Source organism: Neovison vison, chromosome 6 (assembly GCF_020171115.1).
Source record: "Neovison vison isolate M4711 chromosome 6, ASM_NN_V1, whole genome shotgun sequence".
Classification (NCBI taxonomy): Eukaryota; Metazoa; Chordata; class Mammalia; order Carnivora; family Mustelidae; genus Neogale; species Neogale vison.
In genome coordinates this window covers 94,105,687-94,124,416 of record NC_058096.1, presented here as the reverse complement: position 1 = coordinate 94,124,416, position 18,730 = coordinate 94,105,687, and the positions used below count along the sequence as shown (strand labels likewise).

At 36.0% G+C, this 18,730-nt stretch overlaps 1 protein-coding gene across 3 annotated transcripts; it reads right to left on the bottom strand.

The window, feature by feature from the left end:
* Nucleotides 1–1,354: 1,354 nt before the first annotated feature.
* Nucleotides 1,355–18,676, bottom strand: MYNN (myoneurin). Of its 3 annotated transcripts, XM_044251752.1 has the most exons (8): nt 18,052–18,674; nt 16,906–17,202; nt 11,437–12,230; nt 10,550–10,709; nt 7,611–7,789; nt 6,652–6,735; nt 5,533–5,619; nt 1,355–3,852 (listed from the first exon to the last, which is right to left on the bottom strand). In XM_044251752.1, the coding sequence occupies exons 2-8, from the start codon at nt 17,169–17,171 to the stop codon at nt 3,590–3,592; spliced, it is 1,833 nt and encodes a 610-aa protein (XP_044107687.1). In that variant the 5' UTR covers nt 17,172–17,202; nt 18,052–18,674; the 3' UTR covers nt 1,355–3,589. The 3 variants fall into 3 exon arrangements, with proteins under 3 accessions (XP_044107687.1, XP_044107688.1, XP_044107689.1); XM_044251753.1 differs by lacking the exon at nt 6,652–6,735 and having other exon boundaries at nt 18,052–18,676; XM_044251754.1 differs by lacking the exon at nt 16,906–17,202 and having other exon boundaries at nt 18,052–18,672.
* Nucleotides 18,677–18,730: the final 54 nt, after the last annotated feature.

Sequence of the window (18,730 nt, the reverse complement as noted above, 5' to 3'; positions counted from 1 at the left end):
ACCTAGTTATTCAATCCTACTCCTTCAGCACAGGTTAAGGACAGAGGACTATTTCATGTAAGATGGTGCAGGCATAGCGCTGGATATGTCTTTGACTCCTATCTCCTCCCTGTTTCATACTTTCTTCATTTGGCTTATTTCAGTTAGCTGTGTGCACATTCCTTCCCATCACCATCATCCATCTCTTCTGGTTTGTCTATGCAGGGGAACAATGGCCCTTTTTCTGTCCATTCAACTCTCACTGACTGCTCCGTAGTTCCTTCCTTGTCTTCCCCCATTAACACTTGACATTCTGCCTTGTTTTACTGCCATTATAGTCACGCCTGTCTTTCCCATTTGACTTAAGGGTGGCACTTATCTTATCTTTGTTAGGTTTATGTATCCTGATCTCAATTTTCCAGTACCTGAAATACTGGCCAGACATTTTAATCCAAACAGATGTTCATATCCATGATGTTTACTTTAGTATATTCTTCTTGAAATTAAACACCCTATTTCTAGATCGTTATTATGTCTACCTGATAATCACTAAATTCCTTAAGCAAATATACCAAATCTTTCTTGAATGAATGGGGCAGGGGTCGCAGAGAATCAAAGAGTAACCATATCACTGTCTCAAGAAATTAATGTTCCAGTAATTAAATCTCCATACTGTTCATAAATAATGAGTAAAAATGTAGAATTTACTAGGCGGTATTTCTAGGTAAATTCTAAAGACTCAAAAAATCTGAGTATAAGATGGAAATTTCTATCAAGAACTTCAATTTTAAATGCTTCCCAAAAGAAAACCAAGAAACATTCAGGCTATTAGTTCTCAAAATCTGGTTACATTAAAACACCCGTGGAGATTTTCTAGCATATACATCCCAAAGGCCTAAGGAGGGGTGGGGCTTGGCTAGTGTTATTTTTTAAATGTTTCTGATATGCATCAAATGTCAGAACAGTTATTCTAGGATAATTTTAAAAAACAAGAACATGTACATTGTCTTTATAAATGTACATTTCAACTACTCTCATTTGTACAATTTCCGCAGAACTGAAACATACAGAAGTAATAAACTTTTACAAGAGAATGGATAGAACCTTTTCTTTAAAAAATTTTTTTCTAAAAGTTGTCTATCAAAATCAATCTATGAAATTAAACATAAAACAAATACCATTTAAAAACAGCAAAAAATCATTTATATATAATCTATGGTTTCTTTTTTAAAAGTCTACAGTCTAACAATACAGTAGAAATAATCTAATACATACAAAATTATTTTAGAAAATAATTTCTCAGTAAGATCTTCAACATCCTAAACAGACTTTCAAAAATGTAGTCATATTTAATTAAGAATAGACTTCCACAAACTGCATTGTAACAAATATATTTAAAAATGGGCATAATTAAAATGGTAATTATGAGTGTTAGGATGATACCAGATACAACTGAAATCTATCCACATTATGATAAAGAAGAGTATAACATTATGAGAAGAACGAAAAGACACGAACCTCAGCCTTTGAGACTTACTATATGTAACTATGGAAGAACACCAAGCCATGTCAATTTAAAATAGAATTATTTTAGCTATGAAGCAGATAACGTGATGAAGAAAAAGCACAATAAATCAACCTTAGCCATTCCAATTCAATAATATTAAAAATAATAAGTTTGAAGACTAGTCTATGCAAAATGCTAATTACCATCATATTAGTGGAAATTTGGTAACTACTGCTCTCATAAAATTTTGAGATCACTGTAGATTTTGAAATTTTATTCATTAGATGCTTGGATTAATGAAGATGTGAATTAAATATAACCTCTCCATTTCAGCAGACTTCTTAAAGAGGCTGAGTCTTTTAATTTTCTTTAATTTCTTCACATTCCAATAAATTCCTATTGAATTTAAGCCAGAATAGATTAGTTGAACATTTTTTAACTTGGTAAATTGTATTTAAACCAGTATATTAATACACAAGCATAATTAGATTTCTTCGATAAATTATTAAATACTAAGCTTGATGTCTATTATACAAAGGCAAGAGTTCAAAGTCTATTCAGTTAAGTCAGTCCCACTGGTGGCAATCCATTGTGAAAATGCTGACTGTGCTGGGAAATGGTGACAATCTCCACAAGAATTAAGGAGTTTTATTATATCCTCTTCTAGTTGGTTCCTCTGACTAAGATGCCAGAGAAAATACAATTAAAGAAATCAATACCCAAAACCTCACATTAAACTTATTATAGGTGTAGTTCAAAGTCAGAAAACAAATAAGCCACAGCTAAAGCAATGGCAGAAATAAGAAATGTCAACATGGTGTTTGATCGGCAGTATAGGAATTGACTCTGTGGAACTGATAATTTAATGTTCAAAGATTAGGCAATAAAATAAATCAATTATGTGGTAAAAGTGGAATGGGGAAGACTGGTAGTGAATATTAGAATGATATTCTATTTTCTACATTCAGCAGGAAGGAAAGAGACTACTGTGAAATTATGACAACAGCCAAATGTTATGGTTTAATTTATAAAATTTAAAACTCAAAACTTACAGAATACTTAAATATAAAATAGTTAATAAACTGGCTTTCTGGTAACTCAAATGTTTACTTACAATTGAAGCTGGTTTCTTAACTCTCTTTGTAATTATAATGTGTCAATTCAGAGGCCAAGTGATTTAGAGTATGCATTAAGTTTATATTTAAAAAATTCCTTTTAGAGCTTAGTATTTTAAAAAGATTATAACAGGTGTAAGAGAGGCTTATCAAAAATTTTCAAAACTCAGTATATTTTCCTCATCACCAGTAATCTAGAAACCTATTAAAACATAACCTGAATCACATTTTTAAACTGTCTTTTAACAAGGTAAAAAAATCAAATGATCTATTCAAAACTCATTTTGCAAAAGTAGTGTAGGATAACTCAGTTATTGAGTCGAAAGTACTGATGCTTGCTTTTCTCCAGAATACTGAATTCTAAAAGAACAAAAATGTACATACAGTTTTCTAGCTTTTAAGAAAAACACTTTTTAAAATTCATTAGAAAAGTTACCTCCAATGGAATATATTAAATAGCACAAGTCTTTCAGTACCTAAACTCTCTTAAGTAGAAATATGAAAATTTACTTTCCCCCCAGAATTTATGTATTGACCTATGGGGCTTGGTAACTGCAACATTCTTGGCCGGATACTATCCTGGATTTTGCTTAAATTTTGAGGGGAAAAAAACCTAAAAAATCCCACAGGTCAAAATTGACTCATATAAATGGGAAGATTCCACTTCAATAAATGAAAGGCAATTTAAAAATGCAAAATAAACATGAATTAAGGCAGCTCTAAAAGAAAATATAACTTACCCATGCAAAACAGTACTACTACAGTTTAATTCACTCCTTAACACGCTGTGTTTATAATCTAGACATAAAAGCTAAAAATCAAAACAAGTGTTGCAGTTACGATGCAGCATCAGGTGTTTACTTCAGTGAATGAAAAATAATGGTCACAACTCAAATGAATGGTAATTTAATATGAATATATGCACCTTACCAGAGATGTTTATGTTTACTACCAGAGACGTCTTAGCAATTCCATATTCCTCACAAAGTCAGTATAACTGCTGTAAAAAAATCAACTGTGGTTCTGAATACCCATTCACAGTTGATCTCAACAATGTATCTGATGTAGGAGACTGATTATCTGTGACAGGCAGAAGGATGTGGTGGTCCTCAGTTCCAAGTGGAAGGGATAGTGGTAAAGTCATATCAGAAGGTTTCACATCCAATGTTTCTGATAACGGACTTTTTTGTATAGAATCTTGTTCACTCAAGGGATGATCCTCTATACTAGAATCCAGAACTTTATCTGCACCTAAAATAGAGGGAAACAAATTTAGGCTATCTTTGAAAACAAAACAAAACCCCACAGACTAAATCTGCTTACCATTTCAGAACATTGCATTCCAACCTCCACACCTTTTACTCATGCTGTTTCTCTTACACTGATTTACATTCATCATCTATTCAAATCCAATAGGGGCCTCAAGCCTAGGTTCAAGCACAAACTTGAAATTAAAATGGACTTAACTATTCTAGACTAGGGTGAGCTGTTATCTATTTTATCACTCGCTTGTCAATTTTTCATGTGCCACCTTGCGACATCTCTCTTACTGCTACTGATCATTCTACTTCAGTATGCCCTGAATTCTCAACCAGACTATAAAATCCTTAAGGGTATAGATCAAGTTATGCTTCTCTAATTCCTTAAAAGTACTTAATAATAGTGCTATATACATAATAAATTTGTTTGCTGAACATATTAATTAGTTCATACTATTCTCTGAGTTCAAGTTGAGAGGTATGGCACTTTTGTTTATTTCCAGAAGTGAGAAATTTAGCTCCACTTAGGAAGTGATTATCACCCTGACCATGTTACACTTTTGACTTCAAATTCTCCAGGAGCTTTATCAAACTCCTGTCACTCCAAAGTACTTACATGATTTCAATCTCCTGGTCTTCATTAGACAAAACTGCCTATTAACTTTCATAAAACTGTAATTCTCTGTTCTTGCCAAACTACTCTTCAGTTCAACCAGCCAAGAATGTAACCTGCACTTCCCGACGACTCCTCTTACAATGCTCTCTCTGCCTGAGACAAATGCTCTTTTTCCTATCTCCATCCTTCAACCTTCAAGTTCCTTAGAATTAAGCCTTTCCAATACTTACCACAGAAAGACTTTATCTCTTCTTTGACACTTTTGTATCTCTATAATACCCTACATTTTACCTTGTAATCAGTTATTTAGCTTTCTGGTCTCCCACACTAGACTGCAAATTCTTTGAGGACTAAGAATGTGCCTTGTTCAACTTCATGTATCTTGCAGTAATGTGTACTTTGGAGTAGAGGCATTTCGTGTTTGTTCAATTAACAACACTGCAGTTTTCAGAAGTTACTGACTTAATCCTTAATTATATTTCTATTCACTATCAGACTTGTTAACATCTCTACACACTGAAGAAGCCTAGTATTTTGTTTCCAATCATGACAAACACAGTAAAGCTTTTTCAAAGATTTATTTTAAGCAACAGACTTAAAGTTTTATAGTCTGTCCTTCCGTTTCTATGTAACAATTTGGGGCTACCTATTCCCCTATTTATATCTTTCTATTATATTCCTTCTTATAGGTCTCTGGATTAGGGCTCATGATGCCCTTTTCTTCACATAACTATAGTAATTCCCAGGTAACCCAGACTCTAGTATGGAGAATAGTGATACATACACATATATATGTTTTTTATATTCTTTCACTCTTGAAACTCCATAAATCAGGTTTTTAAGAGGAAATATCTCAAGTATTGTTTATTAGAAGGTCAATATGGAAAGAAATTCTTAGTGAACTTATCTACAAATTATGAAGCTCCCTTCCTAATATGGGTATACCTAATTTTCAAAAATATATACCTAATTTAAGCTGTCAAAATGTGCATCTCAAAATTTTAGGAATAGCACCAATATGAGAGCACCAAATTTTTATAAAACACAAACATTTACCGGAATGGACTTTTGTTTTGTGCTTCTTTAAATTTTTAATATCTGTGTAAGAATTTCCACATAATTCGCAGATAAATGGCCTTTCTCCTGAAAAGCAAGTTAAAAAGTTTAAACTCAATATCTTAGAAGATGCTAAGACAAAAATATCAATGCCTATGAACAAAGTGCAAACACTACTATACTGTTTAAATTTAGTTTTAAGTGATCTTTTTAATCACTTGGTTATAATACAGTGAAATGAAAACTTCTATACATACTAGGCACTCCTTTACTTTATTATACAAAGCATCCCCATTTCTGGGAAAATGGAGCATGCTTATTAACAGAAATTTAATTACGCTTTTAATTCTATTAGACATTTAGTGAGTGCGAGTGATCTGCCAGACCCTAAGAGGAACAGCTAAGGGAAAAAAGTGTAATTATGGTTTCTGCTTTCTGGGAGCTTACAAATTAGAAAATCCTTTAAAAACGGTGATAGAATAAAATGCTACAAAATTGTAATTCCTCTGAAATAAGAACTGTTCAATGCTTTATAAACAAAGAGCGTGAGAAAATAGATGCTTATTAAACGTCTACTAGGTGCTCACATTACTCTAGATAGGAATCGTGAGGAATAATTTTATAAAAATAAAAAAGTCACAACAGTATATTTTCACTTCTGACTTCATTTCAAAATGGCATTTTCCTTTAAGTTAATTTGTTCCATATTTTCTTCATACTACACAATACTATTACAAAAAACAAGTCAATGCTAAAGTTCATTCTGTAAACTTGCTTACTGAACGCTATTTGATAAGAAAATATATTATCTTGATATTATCTATTCCTTTTCATTTCTTGGTACACCTGTGCAACTTAATCCAAATTAATCTAAAAACTATTATTATCTGGCATATTAGAAACTCTATACAATTCTAGACCAAACTTAATTAATACTACTCCAAATAACTAAAAAAAAAAAAAAACCAAAGCAAGTAAAGTTAATATTTATACGTTAAAATACTACTATAGGTAGAGTATGACTAGATACCATATAGTCCATAATGGTTTAAAAGTCAAGGTTTACATAAAAAGAAATTAGAGAGAACCAAAAATAATACGTTCTCCCTAAACACAGACCTGTATGGGATCGAAAGTGTTTGTTGAGCTCTCCTGAGGAAATAAAACTTTTCCCACAAATACCACATATGTATGGTTTTTCACCTAGATGGAAAATAAAAGATAGCGAAGTGGTGTACTATACCAATATAATATTTATCAATTACAATAACTAAAGTAACCTGAATTTAAATTAAAACCTCTTTATATATTGTATTTTAGAGGTATCTTCAGTGTGAACCTACTTAGATGAACATTAGTAATTATTTTACACTGTTCATGTAACCTGATGCTTTTCATATATTAAAACTTGATTTCTGCAAAATTCTTCCAGTAGACTAGAGTTGGGCAAGAAGTTCAATTTTTATATGATTACAAACATATGATTAAAAATTCATCAATCCATTACTTTCATTCTTGCTATCTACTGCATTAAGAAGAGTAAGATTATTTAGGAAAGATCTGTTTTAAAAGGTACCCTATCAAAACTGAAAATAAACTTCAAATTTGCTTCAAAACTGATACTCGGCCTCTGAAGTATCCATTTAATTTGCAAATCATAGAATGTCTGCATAGGAAAAGTCCTAAGAAGTCATAAAAATCTATGTTCTACCTAAACCCACTCTCACCCAATAATTCCACTCTACAGTTTTACCCAAGAAAAGTAAAACAGAGGCTAAGGAGTTTTTCTAAGGTCATAAAATATAACTCAAGTTTATATACTGTCAAAACTATCTGATTTTAATGTACACAAGTTAAATGATAAAAAAATTCCAACCACCATTATTACTCTAAAAAATAATCTGCTTTAATAGCTAGTATTTACGTGAAAACCACAAACACAAAAAGCTTCAACAAGCACAAACGCAACAGATATACAACACAAAGTCTATAATCTATTTTCCTTAAGGGCTCAATTTCCCTTTTTCTTTCTTTTATTTACAGCTTTTCCTTATTTTAAACATCTGTCAAATTCTTACCTGTATGTTTTCGAGAATGAGTGATAAGAGAACTAGAGACAGCAAATGCCTTCCCACAAGTATCACACACATAAGGCTTTTCTCCAGTATGCCTACGAACATGATAGGTCAGTGTGCTGGCTTGAGCAAATCTCTGTCCGCACCTATCACAGACATATGGCTTCTCTCCACTATGCTTCCTATTCATAAATAAATATAAAGTTATAGGCTGGTAAGTAAAACAATTTGGGCCAGTCTCTGCAATAAACATCTTTCATACAGTTTTCACGCAGTATTTTATTTCATCTTAATAGACCAAAAATACTATTTAAAATTAACAGTTTCAATGTAAACTGTCAAAAATAAATGTTTTGGTTGTTATCAAAACACCTGTTCTAAAATTAGTTAACAAAAAATTGTGCCAAGCAATGAGGTATCACCTCACACCAGTCAGAATGGCTAAAATTAACAAGTCAGGAAACGACAGATGTTGGTGAGGACGCACAGAAAGGGGAACCCTCCTACACTGTTGGTGGCAATGCAAGCTGGTGCAGCCAAACAGTACGGAGGTTCCTCAAAAAGTTGAAAATAGAGCTACCCTACGACCCAGCAATCATACTACTGGGTATTTACCCCAAAGGTACAAATGTAGTGATCTGAAGGGGCACATGCACCCAAATGTTCATAGCAGCAATGTCCACAATAGCCAAACTATGAAAAGAGCCTAGATGTCCATCAACAGATGAATGAATAAAGAAGATGTGGTGTATATATATATATACACAATAAAATACTATGTAGCCATCAAAAAACCCGAAGTCCTGCCATTTGCAACGACATGGATGAACTAAAGGGTATTATGTTAAGTAAAATAAGTCAATCAAAGAAAGACAATTATCATATGATCTCCCTGATATGAGGAATTTGAGAGGCATGGCAGAGTCTTGGGGGGTAGGGAGGGAAAAACATGAAACAGGATGGGACCGGGGAGGGAGACAAACCATAAGAGATTCTTATCTCAGGAAACAAACTGGGTGGGGGACAGATAGGGTTATGGACATTGGGGAGGGTATGTGCTATGTTGAGTGCTGTGAATTGTGTAAGCCTGATGATTCACAGACTTGTACCCCTGGGGCAAATAATACATTAAATGTTAATAAAAAAAAATTGTCATCATCTTTATATGGTTGTCAAGTATGCCCCTAATACCATAGGCAATTATTTTCACTTGTCCATTCATGCCTTTTTTTTATTTTTATAGATTTTATTTATTTATTTGACAGAGAGAGAGTTAAAGAGGGAACACAAGCATGGGGAATGGGAGAGGGAGAAGCAGCAGGGTTCAATTCCAGCACCCCAAGATCATGACCTGAGCTGAAGGCAATCACTTAACAACTGAACCGCCCAGCCGCCCCTCACTCACTCTTTAAAACTCTTTCCTTAAACCTCCAGCACCTCCACCCATCCTCATCCTTAGCTGATGTCCTTGCTTCCTGTTTTACTGAGAAAGTTTAAGCAATCAGAAGAAAATTTCCACCATCCCAACTTTCTACCTATAGAGGTACTCATGTATTTGCTGTTCTTCTCTTACCTCTAACATGAAGGTGACCGTTCATCTGAACTCAACTACTCCTATTTGCATAATGAAGATACTATCCTATCCCCCATTCCTACTCAGAATCACTCCTGTATTTTCCTCCACCATTCAGTTTTCCCATCCCATTGTATCACAGCATAAATATACTGAAGTCTTCAATCTTTAAAAAAAAAAAAAAAAAAGACCCCTGACCTCTTTTGCTCCTCCATTATCAAAAATTTGAGTCTCCAACTGTTTCCACTTTCTTATCTACTATTCTCTACTAGTCTCTGCTAACATTGCTTTTGTTAAGAGCACTGCTGACCTCTCACTCTACTAAATTCAACTGAATTCTTAGTCTTTACCTCCCTATCATAAAGAATTTGACATAGCTGACTGCTCCCTTCTGGAATAATTTCCTTCACTTGGATTCCAGGGAAGTCTACTCTTGGTTTTCCTCCCAGACTGGCTGCTCCTTCCTGGTCACATCTAAGTGACTCTGACTCAGTCCTCTGCTATCTTTTCTATCCACATTCATTCCCCTGGTGACCTCATTCAGTGTTATAGCCCTAAATACTATCAATACACTGAAGACTCCCAAATTTGTACCTTCAGCTCAGACCAGTCCCCTGAGCTACAGACTTACATAACCAATGTATATCTCCATTCAGATGTCTAATAATCACCTCAAATTTAAAATGTTTGGATCTCCAGTCCCTCTTAAACTGCTCTATCCACAAATCTCCATTTCAGTTAATATTAATTCTATCTAAGGCTTGGGTCTGTAAGCCTCAGAATTATCTTTGATTCCACTCTTCTTTCCTCCTTTCATACCCAACATCCAATCTGTAGCAAAATCTGTTGTTCTACCTTTAAAGGTATGTCTAGAATCTGACAATTACTTATCTCTTCCACAGTTACCACTTTGGCCTGTATCATTATCACTCTCACTTGGATTTTATCTATAGCTTCCTAACTGGTAACTTTGCTCCCATTCTTGCAATCTTACATTCTTTTTCTAATATTGCAGCCAGAGTCATACCCATCAAATGTAAACAAGATATATTACTTACTTTTCAATCTCAAGAGTAAAAGCTTTATAATGACCTACAAAATCTTATACAATCTAGATGCCCTATCACCATTCTGATCTTATGTCTGTCCCTTGTTTATTCCTCTCCAGTCACCATGGCTTCCTTCTGGTTCCTTGACTATGTTAAGAAAACTTAATGGTGAAAAGAAAAAAAAAAAAAAAAAAAAAAGAAAACTTAATGGTGGAGCCACAATTAGAACTCTGTCCTAAGTGCTAATAAAGTAGGTTATTCCAAAGACTACGGTGAATAACAGACTCAAAGACCAAACAACTCATTGTTTTGTTTTTTACCTTGCATGAATCTTGAGATTGCTAGAAGTTGCAAACTGTAAATTGCATACATCACATTTATAAGGTTTTTCCTCACCATGATGCATACGACTATGGAAGACCAGCTGGCATTTCTGAGCAAATCCTTTATCACACAATTCACATTTGTATGGCTTCTCACCTAAAAGGACAAGCAAATAAAATTTATATTTAAAAGGAGATATTGTTTGAGCTGCTTGAACCACATAAGCTTTCAAAAGAGTTCATCAACAGTACTATTTTCAGTATTCAGAAAATGTTAACTGCTAGAAGTAAAAAAAACAAATGGGATTTTTTTCCGGATTGCCTTTTGAAAACATTAGTAGAATTAAAAGAAATCAGTGTTCTCATTTCATAATAGTGAAAGGTGATCAATGAGAGAAATATACATTGAATCTTAAAATGTACAAATCTAAGTGTACTGACAAAGGTAAACACAGAGGCTGAAGAATGAATGTGTGTGTAATTCTAAGAAACATGTTCAGAAGTTGACAGTCTAGGAAGCAGAAGGTAAGATGGCTGGCGAAGTCTGAGAACTGTCCTGAGTTGTAACTACTTTTTCTCTTAATCTGTTTCTGTTAAATACTTAGCACGCTAGAATCAAGTTTGTGTTTATTGTAACTATGAGAGAAAATGGCACAAAGACCTCAAACATTAGGACTTCAGAGTGATCAGCAGCAATAAAACGAATAACCATTAAATACTTGGTCACAATTACAAATAAATTTTCAACAATCTAACATGCATTTGTGAATGCAAGTATTTACCAAATGTTGGTCAAAAACAGTCAACACTGCTTATTAATATGTTCTGTACAAAGATGTTATTTCAATATAAAAGCAATTTTATCTCCCACAAACCAGGCTTACCTGTATGAGTTCTTACATGCGTTTTCAGCTGGTTACACTGGGTAAATGCCTTTCCACACAAGTGGCAGACATAAGGTTTAACTCCTTTATGTATTCTCATATGCCTTCTCAAGCTGCTGGCTTCTGAGAACACTTTCCCACATGTGTTACACATTGGCTTGGCCTTGGAATACCTCTGATCCAGCTCTTCCCCAGAGCTCTCCAGCTCGTAAGAATTCTTGACACTGGCTATGTTAGACATAGAGTGTTCCTTCAGAGCACAGTTGGGTTGTGATTTTCCACGTTTCCTTTTCACTGTAACAGTCTGCGCAATATCTTGTGCTGGAAAAGTATTTTCCACAACTGACGTCAACTCGAGTTCTGAATTATCATTTCTTTGTGAATCTTGATCTATTACAGGTGTGGATACTTTGTTTGCATCTAAGAATAATTCAACAGACGCATTCTCTAAAATGTCACTTGGATATTGCACTGTTTTATTCTGTCCTGTTTTCTGGGAGTTGAAGGCCTTCTTCTTCTTTTTAGTTTGAGATGACTTCTTTGCTAAAGCCCCTTGTTTAGGATTGGCCTGAACTAAATCTGTAGACAGTTCTGATTTTTCCCGACTGTTATAATCTCGTAAAGTAAGGAGACAAGTCTGTTGATTCAATTCAATGTTTCCAGTAATACTAGATATCTCTGTAGAAGAAGGATTAGCAATAAAAGCAAAATCTTCCATCTTTATTTTACATTTAGTGACCACCTCTTCCACCTTGAGATAGTCAGCAGCCTGGTGAATTTCTTTAACATTCCAACTGTAAGGAAACAAGGCTAAATGACAATATTCTGAACAAAGAAAAACTATTTGTGAAAACAGAGCTGCACATAAATTTCAATGCCTTTTAAAAACCTAATGCAGCAAAATGATGAAAAAGGCATAACTAAAAGAACAAATTTACAAAAATTCATTCACTCATTCAGAATAAAGTACAGGCAAAAATCTCCAGTTTTGCAACTTGAAAAGATGTAAACAATTCGTTACATACTACATTATGTACCACTATGAGAAAATAAGATGTTAAATAATAACTGTGTGTTTTTAAAAATACTTGCAACACAAAAAGTAGCTGTTGGCAACTTACTGCCTCCTCCCATTCATCCTGAGGCCTATTCAGATACAACCATCTTTTGTGGACTGACAACAGCGAGTCTAAAAAATTACTTCCTGTCATCTTTCTATGCTCCCCTGTGAGGGACCTTAACTGTGCTTCTCAAACTTTCTCATGCCTGTGAGTCACCCAGGTATCTTGTTAAATGCAGATTCAGATTCTGTGGGGAGGTCTGTGGTGGGACCTAAGTGTCTGCGTTTCTAATACACCTGCTGGTGATGCCAATGCTGCTGGTTTACTGATTATACTTGGAAGGAACAAGGATTTAGAATGCAGTCAGCTCTAACAACCCTCGTGTGTGTGTGTGACTAACTCATGTTAGTTGGAGAGTCTGTCATTACTAGAATTATATAAAAAGCCTTAAGTTCACCCAGTTCAACATTCCAGTCAATATTTACTAAGCATCTATCATGTGTGGTACACTAAGAGGGATATTTAGAAATATCAGATAGTCCCTGCCCTTCAGAAGTTTATATTGCAAGAAAAATTGTTTGATTACTCTAGTAATGGCTCTGGCATTACAAGGTGAATTCATCACAGTAAGTCAGGATATTTAGGCACTTTGATTTTCTTAACTATAAAATCTGAGAGTTGAGGGGTGCCTGGGTGGCTCAGTTGGTTAAATGTCTGCCTTCAGCTCAGGTCATGATCCTGAGAACCTGGAAGAGCCCCACATATGGCTCCCTGCTCAGCAGGGACCCTGCTTCTCTCTCTTCCTCTGTGCTCTCTCCTTCCGTCCCTCAAATAAATAAACAAAAACTTCATTTAAAAAAAATTTGAGAGTTGGGGCACCTGGGTGGCTCAGTGGGTTAAGGCCTCTGCCTTCAGCTCAGGTCATGATCCCAGGGTCCTGGGTTGAGCCCTGCATTGGGCTCTCTGCTCAGCGGCAAGCCTGCTTCACCACCCCCTCCCCCACCACCTGCCTCTCTGCCTGCTTGTGAGCTCTGTCAAATAAATAAATAAAATCTTAAAAAAAAAAAAATCTGAGAATTGAGTAACTACTAATATAAAAATATGACCCTTTTAAGTATCTGAGAATAAATGTACATACACACACAGAAACACACCCTCCAAGCAAACTTACTACTTGCCATTTCCCCCAAATAATATTAAACTCTTCAGAAAAAAATGTATTTTCCCTGTCCCCTCTTCATTATACGTATAAACTAGAAAACGGTTTTAGTCACAGCTGATAATATATAGTGCTATTAATACATCTTTAAAAAAAGTAAAATTTGAAATTAAAAATTAACTAGTGTCATAAATCACTCAGGTCTTCGAACATATACTACAATATCTATAGATCTCTATCCATTTTCTCATCATCTAATGAAAACTTCTTTCTTTCAAGTGCCACCTGTATGTTTCTTCTTCTTTTTTTTTTTTATAATTTTTAAAATTTGTCAGAGAGTGAGAACAAGCAGGAGAGGCAGGCAAAAGCAGGCTCCCTGCTGAGCAAAGAGCCCAATGTAGGGCTCAGTTCCAGGACCTGGGTGTCCCTGTTTCTTCTTTTTTAATTTAACATTACACTTGCTTTTAAAAAATTGCCTTTCGTTATATACATAATCATTTTTCAGCTCATTACAGATTAAGTAGGTTGATAGGCCAGTTTGGAAACCTAATCACAAGTTTAGGGAATATTTTATTTTCTGGGAAAATATACCCTGAGTTCCTAAACATACTATAAACTCTTGGAATATAACCTACTTGCAAATGGAGTCTTTTCCCTAGATAAGAAAACATTACCTAAAGACTTCTTATGTCCCTCAGTTATAATTTTGGAATATATAACAAATGATCTTTATAATGAAGTTAATTCTCTATTTGCAAAGATAAAGCACAAATGCTCCAAATATAAACACAATCTTGTTCATCTTTTATACAAAGTTATTTTGTTTTTGCCACATATACAGTAGCATTAACACTTTCTAAAAATGTTATGCTTTTCCTTAGCATGTTTATTAATTTTGTTAGTCTATTATTAAATTATAATAAATGAGAAATACCACTAGAACAAAACCAAATTTATCACTCATTATACTAAGGCCTCCAATTATAATTGTGCCTTAGTGTTCCATAAAATGAACCACCAAACACATAGCAAGGTCTGGTAGCATTTAAGCCCAATACAAACTAACACTGAGTGGCACGTTAATTGTTCAGTACTGACACAGTATTTCATACAAATTATTCATCTATTTCATAGACAGCCTATAATCTCAGTTACAGTTTAGAGAACCAATCAGCATCTGTTTACATCAATAACTGCTTTTGTTTACAAGCATGAAGTTACAGTGCTTGCAAACTTGCTTTCATCTTTTGAACAGTCACTGAAAGTCATTTAACTACACAGTGCCAGATATATGGCTAAGCACTTTATATGAACAGTTCATTTAATTCTTAGGACATGCCTATGCAATCTGTAATAATTCATTTTACATACAAATGAAGGCTAAGAGGTCCAAAGAAAGCTAACTTGTACAAGATCACAGTGTGTTAGAACTAAGATTTGATCAAGGAAATCTGGCTCATGAGTCCACTTAATTCTTTATTTTTTTTTTCCACTAAATTTAATCACTAAGTTATATACAGAATTTCTACTTTTGATGTAAGGCTTCTCACATCTGTGGCTGGGCTCAAACAACTAGTTCCCAGGAAAGGTATGTACCAAAAAAGACTGAGCAAAAATCTGGCTCTTTTCACATTGGTCCTTTGCATGAAGGCTCAAACTAAGATGCTCTTCAGTGTGTTCAAATCAATTCAAGATTTTTCTGGAAAAGTTAATTGAGAAAGGGAAACTACTAAATTGAAGATCAACCAAAATTCACTAGTTTTATGGTTATTTTATATTACATATTCTAAATATTTAAGTAAGAGGCACCTGCAGAGTCAACTATTCAGTAAGTTTAAATAATCTGTCATGTGGGTTAATCTATGACACCGGTCTGTTCCTTTAATCAATTCATATAGAACTGACTCAAAGATGTCATCACCCCAAAATTTAAAAATAATTCCAAACAGTACAAATGTTTTCTTTTCAAAAGGATTAAGAATATCCCGCTTCTAGCTTTTTAAAGAATAAGCTGCAGTGTAAAACAGAGAGAAGGATTCTGCTTACTGTGCATGTGTATATATAGAGAGAGAGATCATCTAGAAAAGAATGAAAGAATATTTAATTGAAATGTTAACAATGATTATCAGTGGGTGGCAGAATTTCAGGTATTTCCTTTTGGCTTCTTTCCTAATTCTTCTCCAAAAATTGTGGAGTTAAAGGAAGAGGAGAGTAGAAAAGGGTAGATAAATGAAACTAATGTTCATCAGGAGGAGGGCCTTCAAGTAAATCCTTGATCTTTACAGTAACACCAAGGTAGTTATTACCATCTCACTTTTACAGATGGGGAAACTGAGGCCCTCAGAGGTTGCATCTTGCTCAGAGACACAGTGACTGACAGGATAGACCTAACTCTAAAGCCCATAATCTTTTCATGTCAGATTATGATCTAGTCATGTTCACACTTCATAAGAGATAAAGAAAACAGGAATAATTTGATAGGTTTCTCTTCCACCTCCACATTTCCCTCCAAAACTAATAAATGCATTAGTATTAAACTAATTATGTAGTTCACTATGCATGGGAGACACACAGCACCTACATTATGAAATTCCTCAGAATCTACTTCTTGTTAGTGCAGTGAGAGCATTAAACATTTCAGAAAAGCATTCTAGCACCTCAGATCTGATTTAAGCATTAGTACTGAAAGCTTTACAGAGATAACAGGAACCACTGCCATTTACGCTCCAAGGAAATTATTTTCCTGAAACAAGATCAGGAAGAGGTCCTGCACATTGCTATCTATGGTTAGAAATGGGAGTATTACCAAATGAACACAGAGGCTTATCCTTCTTTCTTCATCTACACTCCCTTACCTCCACCACCATAAGAGGTAGGGGATAGAGTGAGAGAGGGAGAAGAGCAGAGGTACATAAAGACCAAAGAAACTGGAATTCACTTAGAATTCATTGTGTATGTTCCTCATGTTTTCATAACTGAAATCACAGGCTTTATTTCAGTAGATAAATCAAATGTATCAGAAACAAGGCTTTAATCTTATTAACGCCTGTGCCTTTTGTGCTTAAGAAATGCAGTCTGTTCACCCCAAATCAGTAATACTGACTTCTTTATTACAAACAACAATAGCATTGTACACATGACTATAAGAAGACTCCAAGTTAAGGGACTGAATGGAAAAAATATAAGTCTACTTTAGCCCTACAGAATGCTGACTAGCTTTTATAAGTGAAAATAAAATGTGTACTTTACCTGTCAAGATTTAAAGTTCCTGTGTATATGAACTCCAACAGTTTCTGAAATCCATCAGCCTTCACCTGACTCTGATCAAGGAACACATTGTTCTCAGAAGTGCTTCTGTAGATTGCACCAAAATACTCACTAAATGAGGCAAGCACATTCCTATGAGCTTTAAACTGGAATTCCCCAATCACTACAGTGCAGTCACAAAGAAAACCTGCTTCCCGCTGTTTGTTCAGTCTCTCTAAAAGGTGCTCACAGTGGTGCGAATACTGCATTTTGGTATCAGAATGGAATTTTACCCTTGTTCTAAAAGACAAAAAGAAATCGCAAGTCAGTAACCCTAAGTTTTCATCAAACATTTCACCTAAGCAATTGGTAAGGGGAGAAGGGACATGGGACAGAACATGGACAAAAACAAAGTCAGTTCTCATTTACTGCCTCCTCCAACGAAAATTCTTATCAAACAGAATAGTTTAAAATGCTGAAGGGTAAGTTCCTGTCTATGTTACATCTTGGACAACTAACACAATCCTTGGGTCACATGAATAAATGGCGATAAATGAAAACACTTGCATGACCTGAAAAAAAGCACCGCAAAATTTCACGCTTTTGCAGAAACAGAACCTTCAGACTTTCAAGCTCAGTTCGCATGCACATGCTGGGGAAAAAATAAAACAAACCACTAAGAAATGACCCCCTTTGAACAGATGGAGAAAAAACACGGTACGAGTTCTTTAAAATTGCTCTCAAATCACCGAAAGCCGTTAGTTTCCGTAGTGCACAGCTGCTTTAAAACGCGAAGTGGGTGCCCAGGCGCGGAGAACGAGCAGAACCAAGAGTTGTCAAGGTTCCGTCACTCGCCCGGAGGAAGCCACACCCCCTTTCTTCCCACTTCTCCATTCCCGACCGCAACGGAGAGTGACAACCAAAGCCAACCCTCTCCCGGCTTGTGCCGCACTGCCTTTCGCCCAGCTCCCACTACCTCCAGTTCCCACAGCAGAGGTTGTGGCCAAGGCCAACATCGGGCTGCCTCCTCGAGCATTCCACGTTAATACCTTCTCCCCGACCTGAACTGGAACTCCAAAAAGAGTGCCCTCCGATGGCCCAGGGTCTAGAGAGTGGGACTGGCAATCTAAGGGTGAAAAAAGAACTCACCTAAAGCAAACCAAAGGGGAACAGTTTCTTCACGCTCTCTCCGCCATCTTGGAAGGACGTCACCGCGCCCCGCTCCGCCTCTTCCTTTTTCTCTACGAAGACATCATATCCGGCCCGGGCATGCCATGGAAACGCAGGAGGCTCTGGGACTGTGGAGGTCCGAGCCCGGCGAGGACCGGCCTGTGTGGTCCGGAAATTCCACTCCTCAGCATACTAGGGCCCCCGGCGAAACCGCAAACGTCATGAATACGGGACTTAAGCCTTGTTTACAGCGCCGCGCTTGACTTCCTCATTCTGAACATTGTGGTCGGCCGTCGGCATCTCTTCGACCGCCCGCTGTTGGGCTGCACCTCTCCGCGGCCCTCTTTCCAGGAGCCAGAGTGTGCACTGCATGCTGGGGCTTGTAGTTCCTCTTCTTCTCCCATCATCCTCCCCTTCCTCGGGACCCCGCGAGTGCAGGCAGCTTGTGTACTTAGGCTCCTGGCCATGGGAGATTCTCAAGCTGAGACAGATCACCCCTTTTCAGTTTACGTACCCGAAAGCTCTTGGGACCCCCCTGGGTTTGGTTTGCATCAGCCGACTGCAGCTCCAGGATATCCTTACCTGTTACAAGTCTGAGATGCAGCAAAGCGGAGAAAAGCAGTAGGGTACACTGGGCACGCGCAACATTGCAGGAAGG